At 36.0% G+C, this 18,254-nt stretch overlaps 1 protein-coding gene across 3 annotated transcripts in view; it reads right to left on the bottom strand.

The window, feature by feature from the left end:
- Positions 1-18,254, bottom strand: part of RAB3IP (RAB3A interacting protein) — a 52,837-nt gene that overhangs the window by 17,702 nt on the left and 16,881 nt on the right. For 2 of the 3 annotated variants that reach the window (XR_012476154.1, XM_074226125.1), the window contains 3 exons: positions 13,866-13,949; positions 11,075-11,344; positions 10,482-10,740 (listed from right to left, as the gene is read on the bottom strand). Coding sequence is in view for 2 of the 3 variants with exons in the window: in XM_074226125.1 (XP_074082226.1) it covers positions 10,482-10,740; positions 11,075-11,344; positions 13,866-13,876 (540 nt within the window). In the remaining variant the exon portion in view is untranslated. Of the gene's footprint in view, positions 1-10,481; positions 10,741-11,074; positions 11,345-13,865; positions 13,950-18,254 lie in introns of those variants that run through there. The other variant, XM_074226126.1, reaches the window with a different exon arrangement.

Genomic DNA, 18,254 nt, shown 5'->3' with positions numbered 1-18,254 from the left:
GGATAGAATCAGAAGATGCTAATATCAGAGAGTGTAGAGGTAGAGCACTGACTAACAATTTTTAACCCAAGGGTCTTAAAAGCACCACTGTATGGAAAAAAGATTAAACAAACTACATGGCTGGCATGAGGTACAACTAAACCACTTATTCTCAATGAATGTAATGGTAAAGGAAATTCAATGTTAAATAGACTTGCTCAAGGGTATTCTCCCTATTCTTATGAACAATAAGAGCAGAACCTTCATACTAAATCACTACAGATTAGAGAAATGCAAATTAAAACAACTCTGAAGTATCACCTCACACCTTTCAGATTGACTAAGATGACAGAAAGGAAAATGATCAGTGTTGGAGATGTGGGAAAACTGGGACACAAATTCATTGTTGGTGATATTGTGACTCATCCAGTCATTCTAGAAAGCAATGTGGAACTACACCCATAGGACTATAAAACTCTACATACTCTTCAATCCAGCGATACCACTATTAGTTCTCTAGCCCAAAGAGATCATACAAAAGGTTTCCCCACATGTACAAAAATATTTATAGCATTTCTTTTAGTGATGTCAAAGAACTGGAAATTGAGGGATGCCCATAAATTGGTGAATGAATGAACAAGTTATGGGATATGGATATGATGAAGTACTATTATTCTCTAAGAAATGATGTGCAGGCAGATTTCAGAAAACCTGGAAAGACCTGATGGTGAATGAAGTGAACAGAACCAGAACACTGTAACAGTAACAGTATCAGCAACATTTCCTAATGATCTATGACAGACTTGGCTCTTCTCAACAATGCAGTGATCAATCAATTCCAAAAATGTTGTGATGGAGAATGCCATCTACATCCAGAGAAAGAACTATGGAGTCTGAGTGCAGACCAATGCATACTATTTTCATTTTTTCTTTCACAACCTTACTAATACGGAAATAACACAGTTATACATGTATAACCTATATCAGATTACTTGCCATTTTGGAAAGGGGATAGGAAAGGAGGGAGGGAGTATATGTGGAAGTCAAAATCTCACAAAAAAATGAATAATGATAGATATCTTTACATGCATTGGGAAAAAAAGTTAAATTAAAAAAAATTGGAGGCAAATAGAGCAGTAAATAAAATCTGTTTATCGGTGGGGGGGGGGGGAGAATAGGATCATAGCACAGAAGATTATGCCAAGAAAAGGGGTAAGAACTAACCAAATGCACATATAAAAAAATTCATGGTGAGGACAACATAATTTTAAAAGGCATGAAGGGGTCCCAAACAAAAAACAGAACAAAACCATTGATTTAAAGTAACAATAGCAATCATGAGAATGAACTATCTCTGGAGTAATGAGAATATAACAGATAAGCATTTTAAAGTCTATTTTTCATATCATTATTATCACATAAGTGAATAAGAACAATAGTGAATCTAAGATCCCACTATGTGTATTGAATTACCTCAAGGGCAAAATGGAGTCTTAAAGGCTCATCAGAAAAGATATTCCCTCCATGTACATTAAAATCACATAAGATGATTGCCAAATGTAACAACTAAAATGACTCTGTTCAATCATCTGCTGATCAGCATCATTAAGTAAGTATTAAAAGGGGAAATATGTTCATATTCATTAAGGCCCTGCTAGTACTCAGCTGACATTCTATGTAAAGTTCAAAACAAAGATTCTTGTTTGATGGCTAAGTTCTTTCCCTAAATCCTATAGACATCCTTCTAACAGCACTGAACATGTGAACAGTTAAAGAAAAACTTCTCTTCCAATAAAATCCAGCAGATGTTCAAGAGCTGAGCCCACTCAGATCTACACAGGAGAAACATGGGAATTCATCGTTCAAATGTAAGTAGCTGGACACAAAGCCTCAGGAAGAATGGTTCTCACAGCAAGTTTCTTTAGATGAGCTGTGAACTACCAAATCTTAAAAATATTACATATAAAAAAGAAAATTTGTAAATAATTTTGTTTAACCAGACTGTGAATTAATAAAAAAAAATGCAATAAAAAAAGATAAGTTTATTGAATTAAAACTTTGTGGGGACAGTCACGTGATGCAGTGGATAGAGCACTGGCCCTGGATTCAGGAGGACCTGAGTTCAAATCCAGCCTCAAACACAATAATTATCTAGCTGTGTGACTTTGGGCAAGTCACTTAACCCCCTCAAAAAACTTTTCAAACTCAAGTCTCCTAACTCTACCAAATTTAAAAGCCTGTGCACTGTGTTTTCTCACAACAAAGAGCACTGTTCTGTGAAAGAAAAGTGTCAAAACAACTGCTGTGGAATTAGTGAAGCAATCTGTGCATCTTAGACAGAGTTAACCAATAGGTCATCCAAAGGAATTAGACATAAAAAGGAAGAGAAGACTCCATTAGGTCCCCTGAAGAAGCTACTTTCACACAGTTTGGCTTCAGCACAAGCTACTCATACACTCCAATTAGGCTTCAGAGGTATCAATAAGTAAATGGCCAATGCAGTTGGAAGAAGCTGGGCTCAGATGCTGGCCCCTCTTTGGACAAGACATTCAATCTCTCTGGATGCCACCTCTAATCCAGGATACTCTGGTTGTGAACAAGAGAATGCCTAAGTCTTCAAAATTGCAAATAATCCAAAAGGTCTAAAGAAAGGTATGTGTCACAAGAGCAGCAGGGAGCAGAGCTAATGACTGAAGGCAAATTTCCCATGGTCAGAGAAACATAGATTTAAAATTGGCAGAGACCTCAACTGTCATCTAATTTGACTCCATCATTTTGTAAATGATAAAGATGCAAGGTTACGTGATCAAAAACACACAAGTCATTAGAAATACAAAGCAAGAATTTGAACAAAGGTCTTTCAGCTGTGATACTCAATAATGGTGCAAGCTCTAATACTGAGTGTTGAGCATACAGCCTTTGTGTTGCACTGGCATCTGCAAAATAGTAAAAGAACTATGGAAGGCCCTCTGCTGTCTTGGGCAGAGCCTCGATAGAAGATCTGTGGGACGATATTGGGGGTCGGGGGAGAGAAAGAGAGGCAGCTAGATGGCTCAGTGGATAGAGTGCTGGGTCTGGCATCAGGAAGATCCAAGTTCAAATTCGGTCTCAGATACTTCATAGCTGTGTGACCCTAGGCAAGCCACTTAACCTCTATTTGCCTTATTCCACTAAAGAAGGAAATGGCAAGTCATTCCAGCATCCTTGCCAAGAAAACTACATGAACAGCAGGTCATGAAGAGTCCACCACACTGAATGACTGAACAATAACAAATGGGGAGAAATGTCATAAAGGATCAGAGGGCACATATGGTAACTTTGTGATTGTTATGACTGCAGACACTGCCCATCTCTAGGGGTTCACAGAGTTCACCAAAATACACCATTTCTCAACCAGGACACTCTGGTCACTGCTGAGAACTCAGTGCCTACTTAGTAGAAAATATTCAAGGTCAAAAATATCTTACTAAGAATACCCTTAAAAAAAAAGAATATCCTTGACTTATCTATCAAAGTAAGGATGACTTCAAAGAGAGCCACTCTTCATTTATCTTTCTTTTTAAATATCCCTAGTAATAGGTACTTTGTATCCTCCTTAAAAAAAAGGGAATATCTCAATAGAAATCTTTAAATGTACGGTTATATACCAGTGTCATATAACAAATATCATGAATATCAGTCAGTGTTAAAGGGGCTTTGAAAGGAACACTAATACATTGTTGATAGAACCATAAATGGGCACAACCATTCAAAAAAAAAGCAACTTGAAATTATGCAAGTAAAGTGACTAAAATATCAATATACATGAAAATATTTATACAAATATATTTATCAAAGTCACACTAGTCATAAGAAGGACAAAATACTACTCTGTATGGTAGTAAAGTCTTTTTTTGATAGTAAAGAACTACAAAGGAGGTTTTCATCCATTGTGGAAAGGCTAAATAAATTGTGATACATGAATGATATGCAATATTACTGTATCACAAGAAACAATGAATTTGATAAATAAAAAGCATGAATTTATGCAAAGTAAGCAATGCCAGAAAAACAATATACATGTACAATGATTATTACAACAATGTAAATGGAAAGAATACCACCAAAATACCTGAAACCTAACTTCGTAAATTATACAGAGAAAGCTGGTATCCAAAGAAGAGAGATATGACAAAATGTCTCACTACTCTGAACAAGCAGAAGATCATAATTTCTTTTTTCATGTTCAAAATGCATTGTAAGTAAAGACCTGTTTCTCCTCAAATACTCTTCTGAACCAACAGGTTGAGGAGAGACTCCCTGGTAGTGTTAGGCACAGGATATGAAGCTACTCTCCTGATTCCAGAGCCAGAACTTTTTGCCATTGTACCAAAATGTCCCTTTAACAAAAAAATTAATCAAGGTTGTCTATTGAATAATATCAATGACTTCTAAATAAATTTCATGTGGGTTAAAATAGCATTGAAGGAATTAAATATCAGAAAATAAGAGAATAATCTCCTTTTGAAACCTTCCCCCCACCAATTTTTAATGCCACATGAACAACTGGAAGATAGCTTTTACTTTACCCTCTCCTCTGGATATCATTCAATATAAATGAATATCTTTTATAGCACAAAACCAACACAGTCCCTAACATCTCCACTGATAGTTTTTTTTAAAAAAAGGTCAATTTACCCTAAAGTCTCAAGATTTGTGCTTCACATTTCTTCCAATGATTTGTTTTTCAAAAGTTATAGTGTTATGCTCAATGTCACTCTTGTACCTACCAGAGATTCTAACTAGCATAAAAAGTAAAAGGTCTATTCTCTACCCTAATACTCATGTTCTTTAACAGGCATGATCTTTACAAGTAAACAGCCAAGTAAAAATGTAGATGACTACACTCTATATGGAGAGAACCCTAATTTCTCTTCCAAATTCACTTCTAACTAACAGCTAACTGGACACCTCCCCCTGAATATCCCTTAGGTATACCAAACTCAGTGTGTCCCAAAAGAATTTATATTTATCTAATCTCCTTTGCCCCAAACCTATCCCGTCACTAACTTTACTTATTGCTGCTGAAAATCATTACAGCAAAGGCTCTGAAGCTGGTCCAGCACCCTCATTTTAGCAGCTTGTGAACTCAGGGGAAGTTGTACACTGCTTCCTTCAGGTTCTTGGAATAGCTTTTGAAGAGGAGAGCCATTTAATACTACTGTCTCCAGAGAGCCCAACCCTAATACTCTGGCCACAGGATAATAGCTAATACTTCTCAAAAAACCTACTGGAGAGTGTCTGGCAAAATTCGCCACTGACTTAGGCAAGTTCAGCATTATATTTTTTGAATGTCTTTCCCAGTGAGGTGGCATAATTCATAAACATTCAAGAAATAATCATTTTTTGATTCTTTCAAATATATCTTGTTTCAATCTAACAAATAAACATTTTATAAAGTTCTGATAGATTAACTACCTGTCTTGTACTTACTTTCCCCAAACCAAAACAACAAGGAAGGGGGGGGGGGGGGGAATCAAGCCTCCTTTCTCAAAGGAAAAGCCTAAGGACTATAGAGTTTCTCAAAGTACCTGAAAGTTGTTTTCACAGGAATTAAGAGCCTGGCATCACTGAGGGGAGAAGGGTATTTGTGTGGCAACACTGATCCCTTGGAGTCAAGGGTCAGGGGAGGAGATGTCATTCTTCCCACCCCCACCCCTTCTGCTTTGGGCTCAATTAGAAACCACATCACACATTGTGTCCAGGGGGCCTAGGGTCTTTTCCTTGTCCCTACTCTTCACCTATACAGTGCCAATATAAGGGTGATGGACAGTGACAAAGGCTGCACACGTGTCAAGAAGGGTACGGGGCTGAATAAAATATCATTTGATCATTGGTAACTCTGGAGAGAGTAATTTAGTTGGAGAGTAAGGTCAGAAGTCAGAATGTAGAGTCAAAAAGGGTTGAGAAGAAAAGTGGAGGCATCTATTAAAAATAGCCTTCTCAAGGAGTTTAGCCACAAAAAAAGAGATATGGGACAAGAGTCATGGGTAATAGCCAAATCAAGTGAGTGATTTTTGAGGATGAGGGAAACATGGGTCTGTTTACAGGCAACAGGGAGGCAATCAGCACACGAGAAAAGATTTGACAATAAAAGAACAAGTTGGGATGTTGGAGAGGGCAATAAGCTAGAATAGATGGGACAGGATGGGATCATCTGAACATGGGCAGAGGTTTACTATGGTAAGGTGAAAGGCTACCTCTTAACAGAAATTGGTCATATTTTGATAGAGACAGTTAATTTAAAATAGTTATTCACATAAATGAATAATAATTTTAAGTCCCCCAATTCATAAAAATGTAGGAAATCTCTAACCCCTAGGTCATATTAGATCTTCAACTTCATCTGTTTTCATTAGCTGTCCCTTCCTTGAAGGGAAACAAAAGTAGTATTACCTAGTAAGTCTCAGACATGAGTACAATTCATATGGAGCCTGTGTGGTTCACAGTAAGGTCAATGAAGAAGAAGAAAACTCAGAAAACTTGGGTTCAAATTCTCCTGATATTTGTACTATGTGACTTTGCACAATCATTAAACCTGATATTTTTAAATGAATGGCAAGACTAAGTGATCATAGTCTTTTTCAGTGCTAAATCCTTTAAAAAGAAAAATTTCAGAAAGAAGATTCTAATTAGATAGTGCAAAGAGGTTTAAGAAGGTCAATTGGAAAAGAAAGGAAGCTGGAGAGAAGAATGGAAATGGAACTTATGACAGGATAGAGGAGGCTAAACAAAAAAGGAGCTTGGAGGTTACAGAGTAGGGGAAAATTTTAATAAGAAAAATATCTATGTTCATTTTCATCTCAAATTTAGGATGGAGGAAATGTTTGGCCTCTTACTACATATCTTTCTGGGTATGATCTATTCCTTTCAACATCACTCCCTTTTTTTGTGCTATTTCCAAAGTTTTTTTTTTCTCTCATCCCAGCAGCTCCCTTTTTCTTCTCCTCTCCTATTTCCTGTTCTCTCTTTTTCCTTTGTTCTTCTAAAGCATTAGTTATATTAAGCAGGACAAAAACAATGTCCTTTGCTTATTTTTATCCATTCTACAACTCACACTGATGTAACACAGTGATTTATACACAGCAAGCATTCAATAAATATTTGATAAATATTTCTTTCTACCTCACCTGGTCATTAGGTCATAAAAGTATATCTCAGTTTTTAATTACTAGCTGAAAAATTTATAATTTTTATTCTCAATGTTTTAAAATAGTGATATAAATATATTTCCATGTCATAGAAGGGGGAAAATAAAAATAATTTGCATTATTTTATTTTCACTTGTGCAGTCCTCAGTTGTTATCGATGGATCAATGAGCCAGAACAAGAAAAAAAAAGATTTTGAGAGCATGAGTGATGTTTTCATGTTTTAACAAGCTAATTAAGACTGTGTAGGACATCATTTCAACATAAGAATGAAAGACTTTTGGATAGCATAGCAGATAACTAACAATAAACATCAAAGAGCAGCATGGTTCTCTGAGAACAGTGTGAGAATGGGTTATATTCAGAATGATCCAAAGCTATTAAAGACAACCCAAAGAGTTTAGGTTATTGGAAAAGGTTATGAGGGAGGTGGGAAAAAGCAGGCAAAGATCACAGAAGACAATAAAGTAGCAGTTTAGGTGAATGGGACAATGCTAACATGTTGGAGAGGGAGAACATGGTTACTCAACTGTTTTTTTTTTTGCTTCCACTTTCTTGGTCAAAGAGAATAACATATAGACTGGGAAGACAGAACAAAAACAGTGAGTTGACCAAGAATTCATCATTAATAGATTTTATCAAACAAACCTTTTTTTCCCAATACATTGTTAGATCAAGGGCATGCCACTGATATGTCAAATCTCTAATTCAGCAAAGCTTTGTAGATAAGATGGACAGATGGGGCTAGTTGATGTTAAAGTTAATTAGAATCATAACTGCTTGAATGATCACATCCAAAAAGTAGTGATTAATAAATAGATTCATGCCAAACAAGTAGGAGGTCACGAGTCAAGACAGTTCTTAGATGGAGGCACATGTTTATCAAACATGCAGATGACACAAAAGTGGGAGTGGAAGATAATTATCAGGTGAATTACAGAGGCAAGATCTAAAATCATCCTGATGACCTATAATGACAGGCCAAATCTAAGGAGATGAACTGCAATTAGGACCATTGTAAATTAAGTCCTATAGCTAAGTTAAAAATCAACCACGTAAGGAGAGGTGCTAATAGATCTGCGGGATTTAGAAGACTACAAACTCGGTATTATTCCACAATGTCATGGCAATAGGCCAAAAATTCTAATATCTTGTCCCTCATCAAAAAAAAAATGAGCAAAATAAGGGTTGTATAAATTCGATTAAGTTTTGCTCTGACCAGAGATATCTGGACTCATATGCTCTCTGACTTAAGTCACCTTTTAGGTAGAAGACTGTGAAATTTGAATGTCACCCTCATCAGGAGGGTGAAAAGTTGAAGGAAAACAGAATGGCAAAGGAGAGTCCTGGGCTTGGAGGCTGGAAGACCAAGAGTCAAATCCTACCTGACACTCAGGTGAATGACTGGGGCAAGACAGTTAATCTCAAAGATTCAGTTTCCTTGTTGGTAAAATTGGAATAATAAACTTTTTTCTTTAAATTTTATTTGAGAATAAGAATTCTTACCTCACAGCATTGTTGTGAGGCTCAAATAAGTAAAGCATAAACTTTAGAAAGTATTAACACAAATGTTATTATTAAAAATTAGTATGTTTATCACTTGTACAAAAATATTAATTACCAGCCCTGTTTGCAGTGGCAAAGAATTAGAAATTGAGTGAATGCCCATCAATTGGAGAATGGCTGAACAAATTGTGGTCTATGGATGTCACAGAACACTGTTATTCTATTAGTAACCAGGAGGGAATTCAGGAATTCAGAAGCCTGGAGGGATTTGCATGAACTGATGCTGAGCAAGATGAACAGAACCATAACACTGTACATCCTAACAGCAACATGGGGTTGATGATCAATCTTAATGGACTTGCTCATTCCATCAGTGCAACAATCAAGGGACAATTTTAGGGTATCTGTATTCAAAGAAAGAATTGTGGAGTTTAAACAAAGACCAAAGACTACTACCTTTAATTTTTAAAAAGGGGTATCTTATTATGAAATTTTGCTATCTCTTATATTTTATTTTTTCCTAAAGGATATGATTTCTCTCTCAACACATTCAATTTTGATCAATGTATGGCAAGGAAACAATGTGAAGACTATCAGACTGCCTTCTGTGGGGGGGGAGCAAGATTGGAGGAAAAATTGTAAAATTCAAAAAACAATAAAAAATTAGTATGTTTAGATCCAGAGGAAAAAACACATATAGAGATTTGTTTTCCCAATCAGATAACAGGTTGGACTCGATTATCTCTCAAACTTAGGATGCTGTGATTCTATAATTTTAAAAAATATTCCCTCCATCCCCATACTTAAAAAAATCAATTTAGGAAAAACTACTGATAAAAATTAGAAATGCTATGGACAGGAACATTAATGTTAGATATATAGTAGGGTTGTGACTAGTAATCTCATCATTGTATTGTCCCCAATAAAAGTGGGTAGATGGACCTAAATGATGGGTTGATTTAATTTAACCAGCACAGGACCTTCCTTTTCCTGACAGAGATCAAAATTAATCCATGATTTGAGAGTTTTAGAATAGTCAAAGGTTCAGAGTTTCAATGACTTCTCTCCTAAGTTCAAACAAATCCTTAGCAACAAAGTCAGGAGTAGAAGTCAGATGTTTGGATTCGCAGTCCAATGATCTTTCTACCATTTACAAAATATCAATAAAAACTATCTCATAGATATCTGAAAGAAATATAGGGAAAAAAGCTAAAATCAAAGTAAAAGAAATTAATGTCCAATGAGGAAAGAAACTACTAAATGGAGAAAATGCAAAATGGACAAAATTTAATAGCATATTAAATCTGATCATGAATGAAAACTAGGGTGACAATTTATAGAAATCTCACATAATTATAAAATATGGATAGCAATTAAAGAACAAAGTGTTTTCTTATAACACAGAAGAATCTTAAAAAGTAAAAGTAAATGGAAGTAGATTATTAAGGAAAAGTTGCTGTGGTCAAATTCTAAAAAAAAATCAAAATATTCTGAACAAGGAAAATGTTATAACTTTAAAAAATACTGCAGATCTAAGAAACTAAATGATTCCTACAATTCTCTGATCGACTAAGCTCACAGCACATGAATATTTATTTATTCAATCAATCAATCTTTCTGTAACATTCAGTTCTGACAGATAAAGCTGGTTTGAGGGCCTCACAAACAACACCACCAAGTAAAAGATAATGGATAAGTAAAAGACAATATTGATCTCTATGAAAAAAATCTACCACATTGTTCCACATTCATCAACATAAATAATTGAGTGTTGTATCTAAGGGGGGAAAAAATTATTTTTTCCTTACCCTCTGAGCTTTTGCAAGTTCTTCTTTTAATCTTTCATAACCCTTTTCCCTTACTTCTAGAACAGATGGGCTCCGTAAACGAGACAGACTATCAGTACTCAATCCAAAAAAGTCATCATTGCCATCAGAAATCTCTGTAATAGTAGCATCCTGTAAAAACTCTCTCTCGGCATTGTTGCTGTCCTTTTTGGACAGTGGTTTAGCTAAACCAGCTGAGACTCCAGCAGCAGAACAAGGGACTGAGTCTGCAATATGGATACTGCAAAGGAAAAATATATGATTTAATACACAAAAGTATCAGGATTTCACCTTTTGAGCATATAAAACACAGAATCACTAGAATTTGGCTAGTATTTTTGTAAAATTACAAACAGAATTCTCTATTCTTTAGAACTGCATCAAAGTTTGCTGCAGAACCAGATTAAAATGTGATAGTAAAAACAGATATTAATTTTTGTTTTTCTTAATCAATATGTGCCCCAATATTCCATTTGTTTGACACTACTGCTTTAGATAATGCAACTCAAAAATGAATACTTCAAGACTGTGCCTATATTTTATCCTAAAATAAAAAAGTATTTTTATCGACCTACCTAATGCCTGATATTTCTCCACAATTCAAATGTCTGGGAGATGAATAAACAGGTTGTGTAGGAAGGTCAGACACATTTAAGTTGTTAGGCTGAACAGGTGGTGAACACAGAGGATATGGTCGGTAGATAACACTTGGTGAGGTAGTTTGCTCCTGAGTTGCTGGCTCGTAGACACTAAGAAGATCTGGTGATGTAGGGGAAGCTAGGTTTACTTCATGGAAACCTTCCAAGGGGTCATTAGCCATAGTAAATGCTTCATTATATAATACCCTAAAAAAAAGAAGCAGGTAGTTAGCATTAAGATAAATACATTTTTACCTGGATAAAATACTAAAGATTAAACAAATATAGGAACAGACAATGGCTTAGTATTTAAATACAAAGGATAAAAAAAATAAAAACCAAGATTTCTCATTTTTTGAATCAACAATAACCTGAGAGGGCAATACATTTTCCTACTAAAACAATTCAATATTGAATACAAATAATGGAATAAACAGAGATACATGGAAGAATACTACCTTGTCAAATATGTCATATACAAGGTCATTTATGACTTTGGCCAACTCAATTAAACTATCATATGAGTGTTTCACCATCTGCAAAATAAAACTGCTATCCAAACCCAAAATTTTTTAATTCCTGAAATTCTTCCTGAAAACTAAAGAGTGTATCACAAGTTTTTCACATAAAGATCCAAAGTAAAAAAATAATAGTACTGCTATTCAACAAATTTTAGATTCTCACTTCTCAAGATCATGGTGGGAACGCTATGTCTTTTTTTATTTAGGTACATCAAAGGTTCCTCGTATTATAGGCATACAAATAGGCAGTAAACGTGCAATAGTAGAAAAGAGGAAGAATCAAAATTAGAAAAGGGCAGACAGGGGAATTTTCTAAGGAAGTCATTTCAGTGTCTCAAAAAAATTCAAATTAATAATAACTACAAAAATAAATAGTTCCTTAACAATGAAAAAAAAGATTAGTTCATTAACTCATTTTGGATTTTATATATAGCATTTCTAACAATTAATAATAGTCCAAACTAAAAAATGAGAGAAACTACCATAAATTCTTATTTATATTACACTGTAATTTGAGAATTTGTTTTTGCTTTTAAATAACCTTAAGTATCCCTAACATGAAAAGTCACAGTATTTGCATAAATTAAGAACAGAGAAGCTTGACTAAAAGTTGTTTTGTTTTGTTTTTTTACTTTCATTCCACAAACAATAAATTGTTGTATACCATGAAATCAAACCAGAGTTTTCCTAGTTCTAAACAACAGAAATATGAGCCTGCAACATAAGGTGCAAAGAATACTCAATGGTTCTGGAATCTGAAGAACTGGGATCAAATCCCACTGGGATACTTAACTCTTGTATGACCTTGGACAAGTCACTTAAACTCCTGGGCCTTTGTTTTCTTATTGGCAAAATAAGGATGTTTTTAGCCAGCTCTTGAGGTTGCTTCCAGTGTGCCAGATCACAAGTTTTAGAATCAAATATATTTTATTGGGGCATCATAGGATGCTAAAATTGGAATGGCTCCTAAAACAGTTCAGTTACCTTACTTTACAGGGAGTTTTATAAATGAAGGTAAAAAGGAAGTAAGCAAGGGTGTACAGGGGCAAAGGTATGCCCACCCCAGTCTCCTCACTTCTACTTCAGTGTACGTTTCACTCTACCATATCATTCCCATTTAATTTTTCAAAATAAAGTAAGCACTAGAAAGCACAGGGAGAAAATTAAAGAGAATGCATCTACCTCATCCCCTCCACACACACCAAGTGAGAAACTGCTTTAGGGATTCTGAACAAAGAAAGAAGGCTTTCACAGATTGTGTGCTCATACCTTGAGGGAAAAGAAAAGACTATCTTGACTTGGAAAAGATCTCAAAGACCACAATTCAACTGGGTTCTCAATAAGAATTTCCTCTGGGGGCGACTAGGTGGCGCAGTGGATACAGCACTGGCCCTTGAGTCAGGGGTACCTGAGTTCAAATTCGACCTCAGATACTTAATAATTACCTAGCTGTGTGGCCTCGAGCAAGTCACTTAACCCCATTTACCTTGCAAAAACCTAAAAAAAAAAAAATTCCTCTGAAACATTCTCAACAAGAAGCCTTACTTTAATCAACCCAAGTGAATAAGAAATCAACCTCTGTGTCCTGAGGTAGCCTGATTCACTTTTAACTTTGTCTGTCAGGAAGCCTCTTCATCTTCCACCCACTACTAGGCTGTCTATGGTCAATCAAAGCAAGACAGTCCTTCAAATATCTGAAGATGGATGTCAATGGCCAGGAAACAGCTCTATTTTTCAAATCTTGCAAAGAGATCATTAATAGAAGACATGATTTAATGATTTCACTACAAATTCTGATGTTCCTTGAGATTTTCAAAAGGTAGCTCCAAAGACTGGTGAAGGCCCTACTGGGATAAATAAAGTTCCCTGATCTCCCTAATACCAACAAATACATTAAGATTAGTCAACAGCAGAAGTCAAAATTTGCCTAAGAACCAGATTAAAAGCAATGAGAAGTGTTTAACAAGATAAATAAAAATACAATACAGTTAGTGTTAATTTGTAGTTTTCAAAGTCAATATAAAAACCACAGACCTGGAGCTCCCTAAATCTAACCCACAAAACAGGGATATGGGTCATGGGAGGTTTGGCTGTGGCTGGTCAATATACAGTTACTCTGATGTTCACTTATATACCAGGAGGCTTGAGTACCACCTGTTTCAAATTAATGTCCTAAATCACCTATTTTCCTTTTAGGAAAGACTTACTGGAGTTCCATCAGACCATTCCCATGACCCTTCAGATAATAGGTTCCTTTTATTAAATCCAGCCCAGAACGCCTTTCTTCTGCCCTGGAAAGGGAAACAAAACAAAGACTCCATAGTTTTCTCACTGTACTTAAAATGTTATGAAAAAGAATCAGATCATTATTTTGAAACTATATATGTACAAAGAATCCTGCCAGAACATATTGATATTATTACTGATCAATCCAAATTGACCACCATTTATTTATTGAGATGTACTATATGTACAGCTTTGTGAACTATTCTGATAAAAAAAAGATAATATGGTTTTCATATAATGAACCCTGAAAAAGTTTTGGTTTGTTTGTTTTTTGCAAGGCAGTGGGGTTGAGTGATTTGCCCTAGGCAATTATGAAGTGTCTGAGGTCAGATTTGAACTCAGGTACTCCTGACTCCAAGGCCAGTGCTCTATCCACTACTGGTCCACCTAGCCACCCCCCCAAAAAAGGGTTTTTTGGGTTTTTTTTTAGGTTTTTGCAAGGCGAACTGGGTTAAGTGGCTTGCCCAAGGCCACACAGCTAGGTAATTATTAAGATTCTGAGATCGGATTTGAGGTGCTTTATCCACTATGCCACCTAGCCGCCCCCCCCCAATAAAGTTTTAATGGTTTGCTTATATGTGCTTCCTAGACATCTAGAGGGTCCACATTTGGAATAGTAGTCTACTCCCATGTGACCAGCTAAACCTGTCAATCTAAGAGCTGAGGGAAGAACCAAGAATCCTTGGGAAAAGGTAATCTGTAATGGGATGTTTGAATGTACATATTAGTAGATAAAGTATTAGTAAGTCGGACATTTGTCACAAGGGAATTATGTAGGCACTAGTTTGTGAAACCATTCAGTTTTGTTTTGTTCAACTACAATTCTTAGGATCTTTTAGTCATATTTCCCTGCTATTTATGTTACTAGGTTTTTGTCCCAAAAGTTTACCACGATATCCTTCCTCGTTCAGTAAGTAATCATTCTAAACCTCACCCTAATTTGTGAAGCTGGTTTTTTAATTCCCTCTGGTCCATCTGCTCTGTGTGTCTACCTCAGTCAGTCAGTCAATAAACTTTTATTGAGTACCTACTATGTATCCAGCATGTTGTATTGATCAGCTAGGAATGGTTAAGCACGTTTTAATATATGAATATATACTACTTTATATTGTAATGTTATGCTACTGTGACAGAAGACAAGATGATACAGATGGTTTTAGAAAAATTTAGGAAGACTTAGACAAACTAAAATTGAGCAGAACCATTAACAATATTGTAGAGATAACCACCTTTGAAAGATGTAATAATTTTGATCCACACAGTGAACAACCACAGTTTCAGAAGATTCACAATCCTATCCACCTTCATTCAGAAAGATAGGCAAAGAACATAGATGACATATTGATGAATATTATCTTCTCTTTTTTATTGGACACACCTAATAATATATTGCTATTCATATTGGTAATGTGTTTTCTTTTTCTTGCCTCATCTGTGGGTGGGAGGGGATATGATTCAAAAGTAAAAATAAAGGGGAAGGAGAAAATTCAGAAATGAAAATAAAATTTAATTTAAAAAAGTTAAAAAGAAATTAAGTGGCATGTCCACATCATTTCTGAATTTTAAAGTCGGACTTTGCCAATTAATCTTTGTGTGATTCTGGAAATCACTTCAATTTTCAGGACTTCAGTTATCTTTATTTATAAAACAAGGGGGTTGGATTAGATAATACCTTTAACCCCTTCCAACTCTTAGAAGTTCTCTAATAGGAGTGGCTAGGTGGCACAATGGATAAAGCACTGGCCCTGGAGTCAGGAATAACTGGGTTCAAATCTGGTCTCAGACAGACACGCCTAGCTGTGTGGCCTTGGGCAAGCCACTTAACCCCATTTGCCTTGCAAAAAAAAAAAACAAAAAACAAAAATAAGCTAGAAGTTCTCTAATAGACTGATGTTGCTTCCTCCAAGATATGTGTAACGCCATTAAGTCTAACCTTTCTGAAATTGGGAACCAGTAGGTTATGGAAGACAAGAAGAAATTAAATTCATCTGGCATGGTTTACTATTCAGATTCCAGCTGGCTATTTTCTCATTGAACTCTTTTTTTTTTTCCTGCTATTGATGTTAAGTTGGTTGTCTGTAATTACTAAGGCCATCTTTTTTTAAAGAATGTATCTTCCTAATTCATTGGAACTTTTCCTATCCACTGCTCCATCTTCCATCTCTCTGCCAAATTGCACTGAACTCTAAAGGTCTCAGAGAATGTCCCTCTCTTTAAACTATAGCTCTCAGGCACCATCTTCTACATGAACCTTTCCTAATAATCCTTCCTACCTTCACCCCCAGCATTGCTATAGCAGTAAAACAAGAAAAAGAAATGTAAATAAAGTATGTCAAGAAGAAAACATCCAGCAAAACTGAACGTCCTCTTCCAGGGAAAAGATGGACTTTCAATGAACCAGGAGAATTTCAAATGTTCCTGTTGGAATGGCCAGAGCTGAAGGTTTGATCTTCAGATACAGGACTCAGGTAAAGCATAGAGATGGGAGGAGAAGGGAAAAATATGAGGGACTTAATGATGATGAAATGCATGTATTCCTGTACAGAAAAATGACACTGATAATAAATACTCATATGAACCTTCTCAGTTAATAGAGCAGGTAGAAGGAGCTTTTATAGGTGAAGCACAGGAGAAAGCTGAATTTGAAGAATTTGAAGATATATTGCGGTATAAAAATGGAGTCAATAGATAAAAGGGAAATGTAATGGGAGAAAGAAAAAAGGAGAGGAGGAATAGGCTAAGATATTTCATATAATAAGATTTTCTTTATTACAATGAGCTATTTCAATGATATGGAAGGGGGGAAGGCGAAGGGGGGGAATGAGGGAATCTTCGCTCTCATCAGAAGTGGCTAGGAGAGGAAACAGCATATATACTCAATGGGGTATAGGCATCTGGAGTAAGAGGAGAGTGGGGAGGACAGGGGGAAAGGGGGGATGTGAATGACGGAGGAGAGAATGGACCATGGGGGAAGAGTGGTCAGATATAACACATTTTCTTTTTTACTTCTTGCAAGGGGCTGGGATTGGATGGCCTGTCCAGGACCATAGGGCCGGGTGGATGCTGGGTAAGGGGTGGTATGTGGGCTCAGGGCCTCTTGGACCCAGGGCCAGGGATCTGTCTGCTGCACCACTCAGATACCCTACAGCAGAGTCAGAGTGAAAGGAGAGAAAAAATATAGTTCATAGTAGTAGAGAAGTATGAATGGAGAGATCAGCAATGACAGTGGTGGAAAAATATGGAAGTAACTTTTGTGATGGACTTATCCTAAAGAATGTGATCCACCCGTGACAGAGCTGGTGGTGTTGGAACACAGACTGAAGCATTATTATTATTATTATTATTATTATTATTATTATTATTTTCTGGGGGGTCTTGCCGGGCAAAAGGGACTAGGTGGCTTGCCTGGGGCCACACACCTTGGGTGATTGTTGGGTGTCTGAGGCCAGATTTGGACCTGGGTGCTCTGGCTCAAGGGCCAGTGATCTGTCTTCCACCCAGCCGCCCCCTACTATTATTATTATTACTATTATTTGATTTTGGGTCTTTTTTTTTTTTTTTGGTTTTTGTAGGGCAATGGGGTTGGGGTGGCTTGCATGGGGTCACACAGCCGGGTGATTGTTGGGTGTCTGGGGCCGGATTTGGGCTCGGGTGCTCCTGGCTCCAGGGCCGGTGCTCCATCCACTGTGCTACCTGACTATATCTATTATTATTATTGTTGTTGTTGTTATTGTTATTTTAATTTTTTCCTCTCCCCTTAACTTTATCGCTTATGTGGGTCTATATTTTCTTGGGGGGAGGGGGCATTATGCTTACTCTTAAACAACAATAGTTTAGTAATGTATATAAAAAATCATTTGTACAAAATAAGAATAAAGATAAAAAAGAAGAAAACAAAGTTGCTTTTTTCTGAAAGCATAATGGTTTAAAGAACCCTAACAAGTCACTCAGAATTAAATAAGAATTGATATCTTCAGCAATTTAGAAAGATATAAAATAAACCTGAAAAAATAATCAACGTAGTGTATAGAGCACTGACCCTGGTGTCAGGAGGACTTGAATTCAAATGTGATCTCAGACACTGAATAACTGCCTGGCTGTATGACCTTGGGCAAGTCACTTAACCTCATTGCCTTAAATAAATTTTAAAAAATTAAATCCATGAACATCATAAGTAGTTGACAGATATTTTTCCATAGTATACTAATATAACCACCATCACAAAATATGACCTTTAAATTGCCTTAAAAATATTTTTTATTTAAAAATTTAAATAAATTTAATATTTAAGCTAATCCAAATTAAAACAT

This window comes from Macrotis lagotis, chromosome 2 (assembly GCF_037893015.1).
Source record: "Macrotis lagotis isolate mMagLag1 chromosome 2, bilby.v1.9.chrom.fasta, whole genome shotgun sequence".
Classification (NCBI taxonomy): Eukaryota; Metazoa; Chordata; class Mammalia; order Peramelemorphia; family Peramelidae; genus Macrotis; species Macrotis lagotis.
The sequence above is the reverse complement of the archived record's forward strand: the minus strand, read 5'-3'. Positions and strand labels throughout refer to the sequence as shown.